Below are 18,664 nucleotides of genomic sequence, written 5' to 3'. Positions count from 1 at the left end.
CATGGACACCATCTTATGAATAATTCCTTCCCTTCCATCCACGTTTGAACATCTAAAATTCAATAATTGCTTTCCGTCAGCGCGTCTATATTATATGTATATATATTTATATATATATGTGTGTGTGTGTGTGTGTGTGTGTCTGCAACCAAGGCGCTGCTCTCCAGAGAACTCGCGTTTAAATCCGTTTTTCCTACAACTGGGTGACATTGTCAGATTCTCGCTCTAATTAACCCCATAATAAGGCGAACAAGACCAGTTTCCAACCCTGCTGTGCTCCTGTCTTGTTACCTTTTAATAACCGGACTTTTGGCAGCTCCTCAAAAGATACAAAAAATAATAGTGATACAAAAATTAAAAATAAATCAGTTTTTGTACTGTTACCTTAATATGAACTCTTTTTGTAAAAAAGAATAATGTAATTATTAATTAATCAATTTATTAAATCAATCGTTGGTATTGTTGAGTTTCATTTCCGGGTCAAGGGTCATTTCCTGGAAGCTGCGATTGTTATTAGCGAACTCATTAGCACGGATGCTAAAAAAAGCTATAGTGATGTAAACATTTATTTTTTATAACTGCAAAAGAAACTTTAGATGGATAACGTGCCCCCGGGGGGGAGACACACAGGTGAGTCCCTCCATATTCATGAAACTTCACTTTTTTTTTTTTTAAGTTCTATTTTCTCGGAGTTTAACACAATATAAAGTGACATTAAAATATGACAAATGCTAATAACACGAGGGTCGTCGACGCGTCCACAGGTCCACAAAACGGCAGCCTCGAGTGAGAGCAGATAAAGCACTTTAATTCATAAATACAGACACCAAAATTACATTCATAGTGACCCTAATGTTCAAGTGAAAAGCTAATTTAGGAAAAACCGCTTCGAGCCAGCAGAAAACAAATCATCGCAGGTTCTCCCTCTTCTCTGTTTGAGATCTGTATACATTGAGCCCCCCCCCCCCCCACCCCCCTTTAAGAGGATTTCACAGCCATCCTCTGATAAACAGATAAAAAATGAAAATCATAAATTAAATATAGCTGTTGAAAAAAAAAGACAGAAGCCTTATCATGACGCCCATCCCACACTGATGCCTTCTTTACAGAATCAAATTCATTTTTAATTAGGCAGGCAAATTAATAGGCGGCAGTTTAGGAGTTTAATTACTCAATTAACTTCACGCGCGTTAATTTTTAACTATCTAAATTAGGTTGCACATTATTCGATTTGATGATAATTATAGAATTAAATCTAAATTAATTGTTTGGGATGATTTGGGTGAACTGGATGCAGTTTCCAATTAAACAGCAGAAGGAGGGGGGGGGCAGAAAAAAGAAAAAAAAGGTGTTGGTGGGTGGTGGGGTGGTGGTGGTGGTGGTGGTGGTGGTTGAGGGGGTATGTGGTTGCCATTTTAAGCTCGCAAATCCTTTGATTCGATTTTAAAGCAAGAAACTCTGCCTAGAAATTTCTCTCTCTCTGATCCCACAAATTCTCTTTCCCTCTAATCCCACAATTAAAAGTTTCCTCCCATCTAATTATCTGTAATTGTGCCGCTGTCAAAGTAGAATGGAGAAGTGAAAGCGATTGATTTGGACTTTTAATTCAGTTCATTTCTGATAGAAGAGAAAGTAATTCCCTTCAAATTACCTCATTCAATCCTGACACCCTAATGCCCTTCAAAATCTTTTTTCTTCCTTCCTCCCTTCCTTCCCTCCTCTCTCTCCCCAGCATTTATATATTAAAAAATGAAGCCAGGACGACTGTAGTGCCTCCTCTAATAATAATAACCAAACTTCCATTAGAATAATAATTTCATTTCAATTAAAACTGACTTATCACCTTTGCTAAAAACGTGCTTAATATGCCGAAAATTATCAATGCTTGAAGGAGCCCAAACCGGGGAGTCTAATTGTAATCAGCAAATCAGAGGTGCTTGTCGCTGCCGAAGCCTTTTCTGCGGAGAGAGGCAGCCTCGGAAATAGAACTAATTTACTCAACTCCCCCGGGAAATCCGCTCAACAGATTAACATTTTCAAAATATAGTAATGATATAATTTGAGAAATGGTGACGCCAATTTGTGCGGAGCCTTTGTGTGGAATAATTTGCATTTTTTTTTCCTTCGCCACCGCCTGCATTTTGTGTGCCCCTGTTAATTACAGCAGTGCTGTTTGACTCGGTGCTTATTATTCAACTTCAATCTAATAATTCAACTCTATAAAAAAAAAGTGTATCCTATCCCCTCCACCACCCCCTCCCACAAAAAAAAATTAAGCCCCCCTTCATATAATCCCTAACGGTTTTAGGATGGATGGGAACATGAATAGTAGTCTATCCATGTAGGTGCTCAGCTCAGAGCTTCTCTCGCTGCTGCTTAGTAGTTTAAGGACCATGGACAGCTCATATTTCACTTTCAACACATGTGAGGCTTTAATTTTTATACTCAAATTAAGCTTTAGGTTTTATACTTTATATCATGTACATGTTTAGTGCAAGTTTGGTCGTACATGTGAAGATACAAACTGTAAAGTGAATGTGCGATTAAAACATACTGTTCTATAAGTTTGAATTTTATCTACAGAATGTGAATTTTCAAACTTTATACATTGACAAATTAAAGATTCTAATTGTACATAAACTTTGAGACAAGTTTGGTACATTAAGTGTTGGATTAATTTAGGTAATTTACTTAACATCCTTCTTTTTTTTAAATCCAAGCATAGCTGAAGTTTTACTGTTACATTTTAACTTTATATTGAAATGAAACCGATAAGAGGCTTAAGTTCTGCACATTTTAACATAGTTTTTTCAATCAAAAGTGATGAGTTGAGTTAAACACTACTTTTGTACACTTTCCTGGGTCTTTGATGTTGCACTTTAATGATGCTATCAACTTTATACCATATTAAACGTTCTATTTAAATCCATATAATGCTTTAAATTTGAACTTACCGAGTTGAGGTTTAGTAACCGAAAACACAACCCGATAAACCTTTGCCATAAGAGTTTTAATGCAACTTGGTTTTTACGACTTTAATACTAACGGAGGCTTTTGTTTTTGCACAAAGCAAGACGAGAAAAGTGAAACAAGAGTTTTGGTTTCAGTTCCGGCCAAATTGGAAGAGATTCAGATTTTCCAGCAATCCCTCGTCGCTTCCTCACATTAGCAGGAGAAGGTGTGGACTGGCCGGGCCATCTGCTGCAGAAGACAAAAGGAGAAATCAAACACCCAGGAGATATCAAGCGTTGCTAGAAAAAGTTGTTTTTTCTCCAATTAAGATCGGAGATAATTGTTGATATTCTAGGCTTGACAAACTTTTCGGACCAGAAATAAGAAACACAGGGGGATTCATAGAACAGTTTCACACCCACACTGGTCTGATTTATATCAAATAACAACCAGTGGTGTCATAATACACCCGTTTACAAAGGATCTTTTAGGTATCGAGAACTTATTTCAGGTTGCGAACGACTGTTAACACGCGTTTTTAAAAAAGGACTATGGTGCTCTCTAGTGGCTGTTAGTTGCTATTGTATTTAACTCATGTTTGGTATTTTATCTGGAAATTCCAACAATTTCCTTCCATCTTTACTAATGGTTTAAGGGCTTTTTTTTAAATGTTGTGTTTCTTTTTAAACTACAGTATAACCCTTTTGTGACTTCATAGTATGTTTAAATGTGTGTTATTTCTTAACATCTTAAGACATTTTTATTCGTACAGGCTTTTCCTTGATTCTCGGGAACTCCTGTGTTTGTCTCTGTGTTATCTTGACCTTTAAAGTATATATTTTATAGTATTGTTTTGATTGTTTAAGCGCTTTGTGACCCTGGTCTGGAAAAGCGCTATATAAATACAAATGACTTACTTATTTTGTATTCATAACGTGTACAAATATTTTTAAGACTAGACTACTGAAATAAATGTCGTAATTTTTAATTATTATATATTCATTGATTGTCTTCATACACAGAAACATACATTTTCAAGCCCCTTTAACACAACCAAACATAGTAACTGCTCAACTTACAAAAAATAAATAAAAAATCGGTAAGATAATGACATAATTCAATAGAAATAATACATTGGAAGAACAGGGATTGTTTTAAGGTTACTAAAAAAGGCAAGTCTCCTACTTGAAAATTTAAAAAAAAACAACTGAAAACAGACGTTTCTCAGTGAACAAACGGTCTCTTGCCGATTGATTCTCACAAAAGCCGAATGATCCTCCGCGGTTTCATCTGAAACAAAATCAAACATGAACAACTGAAGTGGATTATTCAAATCCTACTATTGAAAAAGAAACAGCTTGATTTAGACCTTGTCGCAGAATCTTGCCGCCATCGCCTGGTTAATGCTGCTAATACAAGAGTGTCTCTTGGATTCATGATCTTTCTGTTCTGGTGAATTAATAATAAGAAAATGAACGTGTGCTGGAGATTTAATCTCTATTTCTATTATTGCTTTTTTTTTTTTTTTTTCAATTATTGAAACGACTTGTATTAAATATGTAACACCGACTTGCTATTGATCAACGTTTTAAGGAACTATAGATTAGATGAAAAGATATATAAACTTTTACATATTTTCTAAATCAGTTAAATATTTAGTTGGGCCGAAATTAAAATGTTTAATTTATGTACAAAAATTAGATGAGTTAAGAAACTTAATGTGATATTTTAAATGAATAAATTATTATATGGGTTCTATTTAAAAGTCAGCCATTGTTATACTGTAGGAAAAGGGGGTATATTTGTCGAGTACTTGGCTCTGGTTTCTCAGGATTGAAAGACCACATGACTCTTGACGAAGTCGTTACTGCTTTGATTTGTTTTTAAAAACCAAAATATGTTTAAACATCAGCTTTAAATGCTGCAGGAGTCGACTGTATCCTCTCGTCCTCAGTCATCACCAGGGTCTCGTGCAATATGTTAAAATGGCTGCAAAGAACATAATGACTGATGCCATCTAGCGGCCAACGTTTAATTGCAACAGAAAAATGAACTATTTTGCGTGAATATTAGCATGTTAATTGTAAAAAGTGGAATTATTTTATTTTACACATTGGACTATAAACCATAAAAACTATGGTGACCCATTAAATACATGGCATGCCAAAAAGGAAATAAATAAATCGATACAGTGCTGTTAAATATCGATACAATATAGCGGAAAAGAATATTGCAATATATCGCCATATCTATATTTTAACACCCCTAGTAGTTATCAATGAACCTCCAATTTCCTCCCTCAGTCTGGCTACTGTAAAACACCCATCCAGGATGTTTCCTGTGTATTGCCATTGAGACCCTTTTTCTGTTGAGCATCTTCAACTAAAAAAATATGTTTGATGTATTTGTTTGTGTCTTCAAAACTACAAACTTTCCAGTCAGGCTCACCACTGTTAAGTTGTTTAGAGTTTAGTTGTTTTAACTGCACAATGATTCATTAATAATCATCTTGTTCTTTCTCTTTATTTCTCTTTGTTCTTGTTCTTATTTTATTTTGATTTATTTTTTGTGAAAAATTGCTGTATTTGCCGTGGCTATTGGAAAAAACAATTTCAATAAATCAATAAAAGATCAATAAAGTTCTACCTTACCTTACCTTAATATTATATTATATAATATATATAAGTAAGTAAGTAATTTTTATTTGTATAGCGCTTTTCCAGACCAGGGTCACAAAGCGCGTAAACAATCAAAACAATACTCAATAAAGTTAGATTAATAATAAATAAGTATTAGATTCAAAGTGTTTATTGTCATATACATCGAGAAACACGTTTCCCTATGCAATGAAATTCTTTCTTTGCCGTCCCTCCACAAATATCGGCGTAACAAAAAAAAATAAAAATAAATATAAATATACATAGCAAAAAAGTCAAGATGAAATATTAAGATGAAAGTCAAGATGAAATATTATAAATATATATTATAAATATTATAATAATATAATATATATATTATATATAATATATATATATATTATATATTTATTTTAAGTAACTTTGATGTACTTTGTGCTGATATTATATTAAACATATTGTACTGTTTCCCCCGAAAAAACAACAATACTTTTTAATACTGTGTTTTAAGTTTCCCAATTGTCTACTGTATTATAACACACAAAAAAAAGAATAATTCTCAAGGAAGTGGCAGCAGTAAAGATGCATATATGTTTAGTATACATAGTTTGTATTTAGCAACTCTACATACATACGTTGGTTTTCATGTTTACTTTCTAGATGTTTCCATTCGTTACTAACCGTGACATGGCACAAATCACAACCAGGGGATGTGACGTCACGCGATTGCGTCACAGTGGGCGGGGCCTGTGTGACACATTAAGAATACAACCGTAATAAAAAACAGACAGAGACTCGCTGGCGGCGACAGCAGTGTGTGTGTGAGCTGGACGATCACACCCCAAATATAAGCATAGCAACCGAAGGATTTTACTATTTTATTGACATTTTTCCACCCTTTTTGTTGCTGATCGCAGACAGAAAGCGAGAGAACCGTCGTTTTTGGTGAGTAAACACATCTTCTAGCGGAAGCTCTCGCTTTCACACTGTTTTGATTCCATAACTTGGTTTTAATGTATCTGTTCGTTTTAATACACAACGACAACCATTAAAATATACGTGTTAACAAACTAATTCCGTGTTTTAGTCCAGTATAACTGTCGAATGCAGATGCTAACTGTTAGCTTGTATCTGGAGGTGGTCGTGTTATTGTTGTGTCGTTTAAAAATGTCCTTATAATGGTTCGCTTCCTAGTTAAGGTAACGTTAATAACCCTGAAAGCTGGTTAGCTGGTCGAGTTATGTAACGACACTAATAAAGCTGTTATTATCTCCTCGGCTAGCATAGCTGTCAGGCTCACAAAAAAACAAACGTGTACGTTTAGCTTTAAATATATTTGAAAGATGTTTTTTTTCTTTTAACAGACTTGTATTTGTGCTTTTAGGGTCATGTTTGATTCATACTTGTACGGATGTCCTAACATTAGCTGTCGATGACTTGACAGAATAACACAGCTAACGTTAGCCTAGCATAGAGCGAGCTATGAGCTACATTTTTAAGCTTGTGTCACAAAAACTATTGTTCAAACAAGTGTTTTCTCTCTTTTTTTAGTTGGACGTTTTACATCTGATCAGTGTGAAAAACCTTTTAAAAGATGGAGTTACCAGATTTGGGAGAACACTGCTCTGAAAAGACTTGCAAACGTTTAGGTAAGAACTACTTGAGACATCACTGCTTTTTACTTCTTTTTCGTTAGCAAAATTCGTAATAATAACCTTTTTATTATTCTGCAGATTTTCTTCCGATGAAATGTGACGCGTGTCAAGACATCTTCTGTAAGGACCACGTAACCTATGCACACCACAATTGCATGTCGTCCTACAAAAAGGTGATTATGACCACAACAATATTATTGTTTTTTTATTTAGTTACTTTACAGGTAACCAAGGAAACCAGAATTTAAATTGAAATGTACGCTAATCAAGTTTAATACCGTTAACACTACTAATCTTATTTGTATTGGTTTTTTTTATATTTTCTTCAGAACCGAGAAACATGAGCATACCGTTAATAAATAAAGCAAACTGAATACAAATCAGATGAGAACTTCTCTAGATTTTGGTTATACTCAATATGTTCTTTTATTTATTCATGTAAAGTAAAATAAGAAGTCCATGCATGGAATAATAGGAAAAAAGTTAACTAATTCATTGGTTGTGACTAATTACATTGTTTTTTCTAAAGGATGTACAAGTTCCAGTTTGTCCTTTATGCAACATCCCCATCCCTGTTAAAAGAGGGGAGATGCCTGACATCAAAGTTGGAGAACACATAGACCGGGATTGCAAATCGGATCCTGCTCAGAGGAAGAGAAAGGTACATTTCTACACTCGCTCGTGTCAACAGAAGCTGCCGCTGGATTAGTTGTAACCAAAGGCTTGTTGGTTGTTCCAGATCTTTACTAACAAGTGTTCCAAAGGTGGATGCAAGCAGAAAGAGATGATGAGAGTGACATGCGATCAGTGTCATTTGAATTACTGTCTTAAACATCGACACCCACTAGACCATGAATGTAAAACTGACGGCCAACCTCTTTCCAAATCTGGGTATGTGTGTAAATATATATAAGGGGTTGCCATAGAAAATCAGCTTCCTTTAAGCCCAAGAAGCTAATTTTCATAATTTTTCCTTTTGTATTTCAAGACATGCTGCTTTCATGAGATCGCAAGGGTCGTCCTCGTCCTCCTCCACCACCTCTGCCTCCGGTTCTGGATACTCCAGACCGGTTTCTAATGGCGTGGCCCAAAGTGTCCGGGCCCCCAGTAGCAGGTGAGAAAAGCTTGTGTAAAGACGTACTATTTTGTTAAACTGGCTTGTATTACAATGTGTAGTCAGTTTATGATATGACACAAAGTCTCCCAGGATTATGATTAATACATTGTTGCCAAAACAAATACTTGGTGAGCTCCAACAAACATGACAATCCCTGTTATGACTACAAACTGGAAAAATAAAAGGCGTCGAATGAACATATAATTGTTTTTCTAAAATATCCCTATTGAAATGTATCTTGAATTAATCAAGAATATTTATGAGACAAGAGTCGTTTAAAAAAAAATGTGTTGTTTATTTGTTTGCCAGGAGTGTCCAGCGGATCCCGACCTCCGTCTCAGCACAGAATGTAGTGCCTCCTTCAGCATCCTTCCAGGCCGGGCTGGTGCGTGTCTCTGTGCCACGACCTGATACATTATTCATGCCCTGCTGCCAAACTGTAAACCATTGCTGTGTTTCATCTCTCAGACGGAGGAGCAGGCTTTACAACAGGCTCTGGAGATGTCACTGGCCGAGTCCAGGCAGCCGACACCAAGGTGAGCGACTGAATAATTTAAAGATGTATATCCTTCGGAGGGAGAGAACTGTGAAATATACCGACAGCCCCGGCATAAAGCAACTGTTGCACAGGGCAAAGACGTGACTAGCGTTACAAGCAGACGGCTTTTTTGTTTCGTCATATAAAATCATTATAAAATGTACAATATTGTTACTAAAAATCAAAGTTTCCTCTTTTTCTTGAACATTATGTCATTAACATTTCATTGATATTTTTTGTCACACATGCTTTTGCTCTAAATTAGTGTTTAATCATAACGAGAGAGTTGATGTTCCTTTAGTGGAAGAAAGGTCTGCAATAAACTTTTGCAAACTTTATTTTACGGCATAAACCTGAGTACATTCGTTATAATGTGTCATTATAACATGCGCAACTTTTCATCCCCAAAATATTGCAGTTAAAATTTGAATTATTTCGTCATTCTCCCTGGTGGTCCCAGCTGAGGTAAATCTGGAACCCAATTTTTAAAAATCCTAAAAATCAATAGCTGTGCTAAGAATAAATTGACGTAAAAAAAGAGCAGACTACCAACTGAATGCATCCTCTGGTACACAGTCATCTGGAGACATGACAACATTCGGGAGATACGTTTGATTGTCAGAATAATGCCAACATTACTGACAATAAAGCTTTTTTCTGATTCTGAAATGTGCTCATGGCATGAGAGGGTTTGAAATCCATTCCACTATGAAGCCAAAACTCCAGGGTGTTGCATTTTTTTTTAAAAGGATGAATTCCTTTAGTATAAAATCTCTGTTATGTACACTACCGTTCAAAAGTTTACAAATTTTGTGTTTTCCATTAAAACTCACGCTTTTATTTATCAAAAGTGTTGCAAAAAGAATAGAAAATATAGGCAAGACTTTGACAAGATAAGAAATATTGATTTTTATTTTAAATAATAATTTTGCCCTTCAAAGTTTGCTTTCATCAAAGAACTCTCCCTTTTGCAGCAATTACAGCATCTTAAACCTTTGGCATTCTTGTTGAGAGAAGACATTTCACTCCACGCTTCCTGAAGCAGCGCCCACAAGTTGGATTGACTTAATGTGCTCTTATGGTGTACCACACAGTCAAGCTTCTCCCACAACAGATCAATGGGTTTGAGATCTGGTGACTGCGAGACAAGAAACCAGCTGCTTCTTCTCGAAATGGCTCTTTCATAACACAATGTACCATTAGAAGACTGCAGTGATGGTTGCTCGGAATGGGCCAACTATGTAGATATTCCAATAAAAAACAGACATTTGCAGCTAGAATAGTGTTTTACCATATCGACAATGTACAGAGTGTATTTCTGATTAAATTAATGTTATATTAATTGGAAAAAAAGCCATTTTGCTTCGAAAATAAAGAGATTTCTAAGTGACCCCAAACTTTTGAACAGTGCATGTGAAGTGAAACTTTTAATGTGCATTGAAACAAGTTAATGGTTTGTCGCACGTTATAAGTATTACCTGGGGACCTCTGGTAATTTCTAATAATTTCGAAAAAAAGTGATAATGTAATTTAATAATTCCGCCGCACATTACCTACTGTAATTCACCAAACACAGACGTCGGGTGATAATACTAATCCCATGTGAATCCGAATGCCTACGTTTGTAATTCTGAATGCCACATATATGACACTGTAACGGACTTCTAGGCACTCGCCATTGTGTTAATATTTACTTCCGCTGTTTTATTTTGAAGGGGTTGAAAAGGAAGTAGATTGAGTTTGTTGTTGTTGTTGGGGGTGTGTTCCACATGATGAAAGTAAAGAAGACGTGTGCGCTGCACGGCTACAAACTAAGTTCCCGCCTCGTTGTTTCCCAAACGAATACACTCGGTTACACTACTGTAACAGCCTGTGTCTTCTGTAAGAATAATGTTGGGGCAAATTTATATGCAGGGCAGTGCTCTTGCTGTTGAGCGTCTTTTCTTAAGCAAAAATGCTAATATTTTATCAAGTAAACAGTAAAATTAAAGCCTGGTAGAAACGGTGTCCGACTTCTCTTGTTCTGTAAAACTAGCCGTGTCAGCATGTACTGATCAAACTATTGTTTTTGTCTCCACCAGTCCTCAGGAGCAGGAGGATCTGGCTCTGGCTCAGGCTCTCGCTGCTAGTGAGGAAGAGTTCCGACGTCAACAGCAGAGACAACAGGTACCCGGAACGCTTAGCCGTCACTAGCATGCTAGCATGTAGGTATCCAAGAGGACTTGTTGACTTCTCTTCCTGATGAGGGAACCTTTTCTCTACATTGATAATCATATATTTATTATTTTGTCCTCACTCTCCAACTTGAAATTAATCTAGCCTAATGTTTCTTTCCTGTTTTCCTTTTAGGTCCGAGAGTCCAAACAATCCAACTGCAGCCTTTGTTAGCCTCAGGCCTGATGTAAAGCTTCATTTTTAAAGCAACTGCACAATTGTTTCGGGATAATGAAAAGGTCTACGATTGTTCTACGATACTTCCTCAACGTTGCTGTGATCTCTTCGCCTTCACAAAAGCACACACTTTCCTACCTTGGATCATTTTTACTGATCATTTGCTCTGTACATATTTTATAAAGTCGTATGCCAATCATGAAAGCTATAATTTTTGCCATGTATGCATATTAAATAAATTATTTCAAAATGGAACTGAGTGGTGTGAGAAGGTTGTTCTCCTGTAGTTTTGAATTCAGCCAGTGGGTGGCAGTAAAAGTCCATTGGAAGTTCCTCCACGACAAGACGTATTATTTTAACATAAATTTCGTACCTCGTTATCTAAACTGATGACAAAAGATAGCTAAAGAGGTTTTTGTTTCTGAAGCCGATAGTGTTCCTCACAAGTGGCTTTCTAACCTTCCCCATCCATTGTTATTCTGTTCAAGTGCTGTTGTTGAGTCTCATTATTTTTTCTTGTTGAGGTCGCGGTAGCATCCTTGTGTCAAGAACGTAGATCTCCACTTTTGTATTCTTTTATGGCTCTGGGTAAATCTCTGTATGTAAATAAATGTATGGATGGAAAGACTCTTGAGGTAAAGAGGTTGCTGTTTACCAAGAAGGAGGAAACATGTTTCGTAAAGCATTTGATAAAGATACATGTTTGTATAATCGTCTACTTCCTTATACGACTCTTCTGAAGAAGCGACGAACTCCGGCACCCAGGGATCAAATGAACCCACCCAAAAAAATGTTTTAGTTCCACCTACGACACATCCAGAAAAGAAATGCAAGAAAATGCATAATTTTGGTGGAATTAATGTGTTTTCTTCAAGGGTAAAAACTTTTTAATTAGTTCTTCGAGTACATTTTTTTTTTTTTAACTCATTTCTCTTCCCTTGCACGATCCAGATTGTTCTACATTTCAACAGTAAGCTAATCCATATCCTCCTTACTTGAAGTTGAATTCCTTTGTGAACATTAATGAGGCAAAACCTTTGTACCTCGTTGTATTTAAAGCCCTGACCATAGTAAGTAAGTTCCATTTTTAAATATAGACAAGGTTTAAAAAAAAAAAAATGTATACAGTAGGGGTGTGTATTGGTAAGAATCCGGCAATACAATATGTATCACGAAACATGGCCACTGATATGATATATTGTGACACTGTAGGAACAAGGATCTATTTGTAGTATTGTCGCGTACTTGACTCTGGTGTTGCAGAAAACCAAAATATGTCCAAACTGTGCTTTAAAAGCAGCTGGAGTCGACTGTATCCCCTCGTCCTCAGTCATGGCTTAAGATTTAATTGTTCCTTTTAGCTGTGAATATTTGCATAATTGTAAGTAAAAAAAATCAAATGACTTTATTTTAGACACAGTAAAAAATAATTATATATATTTATATGACTTAAATATTAGTTTCTCTCTCTGCCAGCAGGTGACACAGATTTGATTTCAATGTTTACATTTCATTTCTATTTTATTATTTTTTTCAAATAGATCCAGTGCTGTCAAATATTGATACGGTATCGTGGGGAAATATAATAATATTGAGTAATATTGCCATATCTGTATATTCTTTCACCTCTAGTATACAGTGCATATATTTTCCTTCTATATTATTTCGGCCACATCAGAAAAAATATTAATCAAATCTCCTTTCTATAGTGTGACACTGAATATTTGAATAAATACTCAGCTTTTAAGTAAGTAAGTAAGTCATTTTTTATTTGTATAGCGCTTTTCCAGACCAGGGTCACAAAGCGCTTAAACAATCAAAACAATATTCAATAAAGTATATACTTTAAAGGTCAAGATAAAACTGATAACACAACAGGAGTTCCAGAAAATCAAGGAAAAGCCTGAACAAATAGAAACGTCTTAAGATGTTTCTTGAAGAAGTTAGTAGATCATCAAGCGCAAACACAGAGAGAAAGATTGTTCCAAAGCTTAGGAGCAACAGCCTGAAAAGATTTCTCTCCTCTGGTCCTGAACCGTGTGCGAGGAACCATAAGTAGATTCTGATCCACAGACCTCAGAGCCCGAGCTGGGGTGTAAGGCTGGATCAGATCAGTGATGTAAGGAGGACCATGAATAGCTCTGAAAGTAAGAAACAGAATTTTAAAGTTGATCCTGAAAGAAACTGGAAGCCGGTGAAGAGTTTTAAGGATCGGAGAAATGTGAGTTCTTCTACTTGAGCGGGTTAGAATTCTCGCTGCAGAGTTCTGAATCAACTGCAGACGAGACAGCTCCTTCTTGTTAAGACATGAAAACAAACTGTTACAATAGTCCAGGCGAGAAGAAACAAACGCATGGATTACAAGCTCCAGATCATGTTCCGACAACATTTTCCTAAGTTTAGAGACTTTTCTCAGTTGAAGGAAACAGTTTCTGGTCAGTTTTCTGCAGTGTTGAACAAGATACATGTCTTTATCAAATACAACACCCAGGTTTCTCAGGCTCAGTTTGACAGACTGACCTAAGTCACCCAAGTACTGACTCAACCCTGGAACCTTATCATCAGGAGCAATCACCAGAGTTTCAGTTTTGTCCACATTTGGCTGCAAAGTGTTTTCACTCAGCCATTGTTTGATTTCTAGCAAACAATTGACTAAGCTGTTCAGCCTCTGGGGCTCAGTTGGATCAAAAGAGCAGTAGAGCTGGACGTCATCAGCAAAAATGTGATAAGAAACATCAGGAAATCTCTGAATGATTTTTCCGAGGGGAATCAAGTACAGTAAAAACAATAAAGGAACCAGAACAGAACCTTGAGGGACTCCACACAACAGATCTGCCGATTCATACCTCATTTGATTGGCAGATACACTAAAACTGCGCCCAGAAAGGTAAGATGAGAACCATTCTAACACAGACCCAGACAGTCCCACTTCATCCCTTAGTCTACTTAGCAGGATCTGGTGATCAACCGTGTCAAAGGCTGAGGACAGATCCAAGAGAACCAGAACAGTGGATTTACCCGAGTCAGTCGACATCATGATGTCACTGGACACTTTCAATAAAGCTGTCTCCGTAGAGTGATGTTTACGGAAGCCAGACTGAAACTTCTCATGGATGTCGCTCTGATCCAGGAACAAAGACAGCTGCTCAGACACCAGCTTCTCCAAGATCTTGGACAAGAAAGGGAGCTTAGAAATAGGCCTGACATTACTGGGGTCAGTTGGGTCTAAGCCTGGTTTTTTGAGCAGAGGCTCCACAATGGCATGTTTAAATGCATTGGGAAAAACCCCTGTGGAAAGGGAGAGGTTCACCATATTGGTATCCCAGGGGCCAATGACATCAAATACTTTGATAAAAAGCCTACAAGGAAGGACGTCATCTGAGCAAGAGGAGGGTGTCATCTTGTTCACTAGTGCTGAAATATCACCCAAAGATACAGCAGTGAAGGAGGACCAAGAGGAGGAGAGGGGCTCAGAGACAGTAGGGGTTCCAAACAAAGGGAGAGAGATTTTCTCTTTGATCAATTTAATTTTGTCAATGAAAAATCTCAACAATGCATTGCTGTGAGCTTCACAGAAGACAGCCGTGATTTGAGGAGCAGGAGACACGAGTGAATTAATCATGTCAAACAAAACTTTGGGGTTTTTCTTATTTGCTGCTGCCAGTTTTCTGATGTAATCAGATCTAGCAGTTTCTACCATCTCATTGTAAGAAGACATCAGATCCCTGAGGTGAAGTCTATGCACCTCAAGTTTAGTGGACTTCCAGAGACGCTCAGTCTTTGGACAAAGTCTCTTCAGACTCAGGAGATCTTCATTTGTCCAAGGGCACCGTTTTTTCTGAATTTTCAAGTTCGATTTAACAGGTGCCACTTGATCCAGTATTTCAACACAATGGCACATAGCAGAAAAACTGTCTGCAGTATAGGCTGAGATGACACGTCTCTGAGACCTAACTTTCAAAGGCCTAGGTTCAGGGATGAAGTCCAGGTTAAACAAGACAAGAGAATGATCACTCAGATGGACATCATGTACAGATACATTAGAAATTTCCAGGCCAAGAGTAAAAACTAAGTCTAAAATGTGGCCTTTTTGATGAGTTGGTTCAGAAACATGTTGCTCAAAAAAGGCTTCAGTTAAAGTTAAAAGTTATTTAGTAGAACAAGATGTGATGTCATCAACATGAAGATTAAAGTCTCCAAGAATAAGAACAGATTCCATTTGAATAATGGAAGATAAGAAGTCACTGAAGTCTTTCAAGAACACAGCCGCAGGACCAGGTGGGCGGTAGATTGACACACAATAGAAAGGTCTTGTAGAACCAACCAAGATCATCTGAGACTGAAAAGAAGTGAATTCCTGTGTCTGAATCACTTTGCAAGAACAACTCCTTAAAAACTGTAGCAAGACCTCCCCCACGACCAGAGAGGCGAGGCTTCCCCAGGACAGCGCTCCCTACTGGACAGAGTTTGTTCAGATGAATAAACTCTTCCTCTCTCTGCCAAGTCTCAGAAAGACATAATAAATCCAAATTAACTCTTGTGAAAAGATCATTAAGAATAAAGGATTGCGCGTCTCATTCTGACCTGTACTCCAGACCGACTCGATCGCTTGTGGAAATCGCCCGGTACCCGAGAGATCAAACAATATTCCACAGAGTCCGAGTCGATGAGAAGCGGAGCCGGAAACACACTCACTGGCTTCCTAACCTTCCCAGCCATTGAGGTTCTGTTCAAGTGCTGTTGTTGAGTCTCATTATTTTTTCTTGTTGAGGTTGCGGTAGCATCCTTGTGTCAAGAACATAGATCTCCACTTTTGTATTCTTTTATGGCTCTGGGTAAATCTCTGTATGTAAATAAATGGATGGATGGAAAGACTCTTGAGGTAAAGAGGTTGCTGTTTACCAAGAAGGAGGAAACATGATTCGTAAAGCATTTGATAAAGGGACATGTTTGTATAATCGTATACTTCCTTATACGACCCTTCTGAAGAAGCGACGAACTCAGGCACCCAGGGATCAAATGAACCCACCCAAAAATATGTTTTAGTTCCACCTACTACACATCCAGAAAAGAAATACAAGAAAATGCATAATTTGGGTGGAATTAATGTCTTTTCTTCAAGGGTAAAAACTTTTTAATTAGTTCTTCGAGTAAAGTTTCATGTTTTTTAAACTCCTTTCTCTTCCCTTGCACGATCCAGATTGTTCTACATTTTAACAGTAAGCTAATCCATATCCTAATTACTTGAAGTTTAATTCCTTTGTGAACATTAATGATGCAAAACCTTTGTACCTCGTTGTATTTAAACCCCTGACCATAGTAAGTGAGTTCCATTTTTAAATATAGACAAGGTTTAAAAAATTATGTATGCAGTTGGGGTGTGTGTCGGTAAGAATCATGGCCACTGATATGATATATTGTGACACTGTAGGAACAAGGATCTATTTGTAGTATTGTCGCGTACTTGACTCTGGTGTTTCAGAAAACCAAAATATGTTCAAACTGTGCTTTAAAAGCAGCTGGAGTCAACTGTATCCCCTCGTCCTCAGTCATGGCCTAAGATTTAATTGTTCCTTTTAGATGTGAATATTTGCATAATTGTAAGTAAAAAAAATCGAATGATGATTAAATACAGTAAAAAAGAATTTAATATTTAAGTCATATAAATATATGAGTTTCTCTCTCTGCCAGCAGGTGACACAGATTTGATTTCTTCGGTATTTCAATGTTTACATTTCATTTCTATTTTATAATTTTTTTCAAATAGATCCAGTGCTGTCAAATATTGATACGGTATCGTGGGAAAATACAATAATATTGAGTAATATTGCCATATCTATATATTCTTTCACCTCTAGTATACAGTGCATATATTTTCCTTCTATATTATTTCAGCCACGTCGGAAAAATATGTTTATCAAATCTCCATTCTATAGTGTGACACTGAATATTTGAATAAATACTTGGCTTTTAAGCATCGGTAAACTTAACTATCTACAGGAAAGTGAATTTAAAGAGGAAAGAAGTCTCCAAAAGCTTCAGTTACTGAGCCATCTTTAACCTTAAAAAAAACATATAAGTTGATATTAGTTTCTCTGTGAGTCAAAATTGACGCAATTTCTCCGGTCATTTAATGTGTACATTATAACAAATGACTACGTGGCAGCTATAGTCAATCTAATCTATTATTGGGGCGAATAATATATGACCGTATGATGGTGATTTTCCTCTATATGTGGGCGAGAGAAGCCTTAACAAGATTAATGAGAGCGAACGTGTTGCTCGGTTTGACGTCCGCTTAAAGATCCGCTTCATCACTAGAGATTCAATTAGCCTTAGAAGTCGCAACAGCCTCGACTTGCTAATGACTGTCACGACACAGAGTCGCCCGAGTTATCTTATGTAACCAAGGATCTTTATGGCTGTTTTTAGTTTGATTATTATTATTTTACTATTATTATTTTATCAGTTTTTAACCTTTGTCACCAAATAAGTATTTTATAGTTATTTTTTTCCAGTTTTTAAAAACATATCTTATGTATATATATATATAAAGTAAAATAAAACAATGTTATACTGGTATCCTCCTGTCACAGTATTCATTGACTACATTAAAAACGAGTGTACCTTAAATAAAAAAAAATCATATTAATTTCACTTTTATGTGGTGAAACTTCAGAGATTGAAACCTGGTTTAGTAACTAAGGAATTATAATAAATGTGTATAGAATATCCCCTGTAATCATTTAATCCCCAAACAACTTATTTTGGGTTTTATATAAGTAATGTTTAATTTATACCTTCAATTTGTCCAAATAGAGTTAAAAATATCTATTAATAGTTAAAGAGGTCTCACTCATCACGCCTGTCTTCTGTGAAGCTGACAGCAATGCATTGTTGAGATTTTCTATTGACAAAATTAAATTGATCAAAGAGAAAAACTCTCCCCCTTTGTTTGGAACCCCTACTGTCTCTGAGCCCCTCTCCTCCTCTTGGTCTTCCTTCACTGCTGTATCTTTGGGTGATATTTCTGCACTAGTGAACAAGATGAAACCCTCCTCTTGCTCAGATGACGTCCTTCCTTGTAGGCTTTTTATCAAAGTATTTGATGTAATTGGCCCCTGGGTTACCAATGTGGTGAACCTCTCCCTTTCCACAGGGGTTTTTCCGTAAACATCACTCTACGGAGACAGCTTTACTGAAGGTGTCATCACATCATGATATCGGCTGACTACACTGTAATACACTGTTCTGATTCTCTTGTCTGCCCTATGTGTCCTCAGCCTTTGACACAGTTGATCACCAGATCCTGCTGAAAAGACTGAGGGATGAAGTGGGACTGTCTGGGTCTGTGTTAGAATGGTTCTCATCTTAC

The 18,664-nt window shown here is 36.7% G+C and overlaps 1 protein-coding gene across 2 annotated transcripts; it reads left to right on the top strand.

Moving 5' to 3' along the window:
- Positions 1-6,363: 6,363 nt before the first annotated feature.
- Positions 6,364-11,544, top strand: zfand2a (zinc finger, AN1-type domain 2A). Of its 2 annotated transcripts, none has more exons than XM_087808597.1 (10): positions 6,364-6,533; positions 7,140-7,237; positions 7,322-7,416; positions 7,773-7,904; positions 7,983-8,134; positions 8,232-8,357; positions 8,670-8,745; positions 8,829-8,896; positions 10,980-11,064; positions 11,248-11,544. In XM_087808597.1, the coding sequence occupies exons 2-10, from the start codon at positions 7,183-7,185 to the stop codon at positions 11,284-11,286; spliced, it is 828 nt and encodes a 275-aa protein (XP_087664723.1). In that variant the 5' UTR covers positions 6,364-6,533; positions 7,140-7,182; the 3' UTR covers positions 11,287-11,544. The 2 variants fall into 2 exon arrangements, with proteins under 2 accessions (XP_087664723.1, XP_087664724.1); XM_087808598.1 differs by having other exon boundaries at positions 10,980-11,102.
- The last annotated feature ends 7,120 nt before the right edge of the window (positions 11,545-18,664 follow it).

This window comes from Callionymus lyra, chromosome 15 (assembly GCF_982586985.1).
Source record: "Callionymus lyra chromosome 15, fCalLyr1.hap1.1, whole genome shotgun sequence".
In the NCBI taxonomy this organism is placed as follows: Eukaryota; Metazoa; Chordata; class Actinopteri; order Syngnathiformes; family Callionymidae; genus Callionymus; species Callionymus lyra.
Note: the sequence above shows the minus strand (reverse complement) of the source record. Positions and strands in the feature narration are given on the sequence as shown.

Bases quoted from the DNA above. Each gene is read 5' to 3' on its own strand.
- zfand2a (XM_087808597.1), top strand. From the start codon at position 7,183: ATGGAGTTACCAGATTTGGGAGAACACTGCTCTGAAAAGACTTGCAAA. The intron at 7,905-7,982 runs GTACATTTCTAC...TGGTTGTTCCAG, and splicing joins CTGCTCAGAGGAAGAGAAAG to ATCTTTACTAACAAGTGTTC. The intron at 8,897-10,979 runs GTGAGCGACTGA...TGTCTCCACCAG, and splicing joins TCCAGGCAGCCGACACCAAG to TCCTCAGGAGCAGGAGGATC.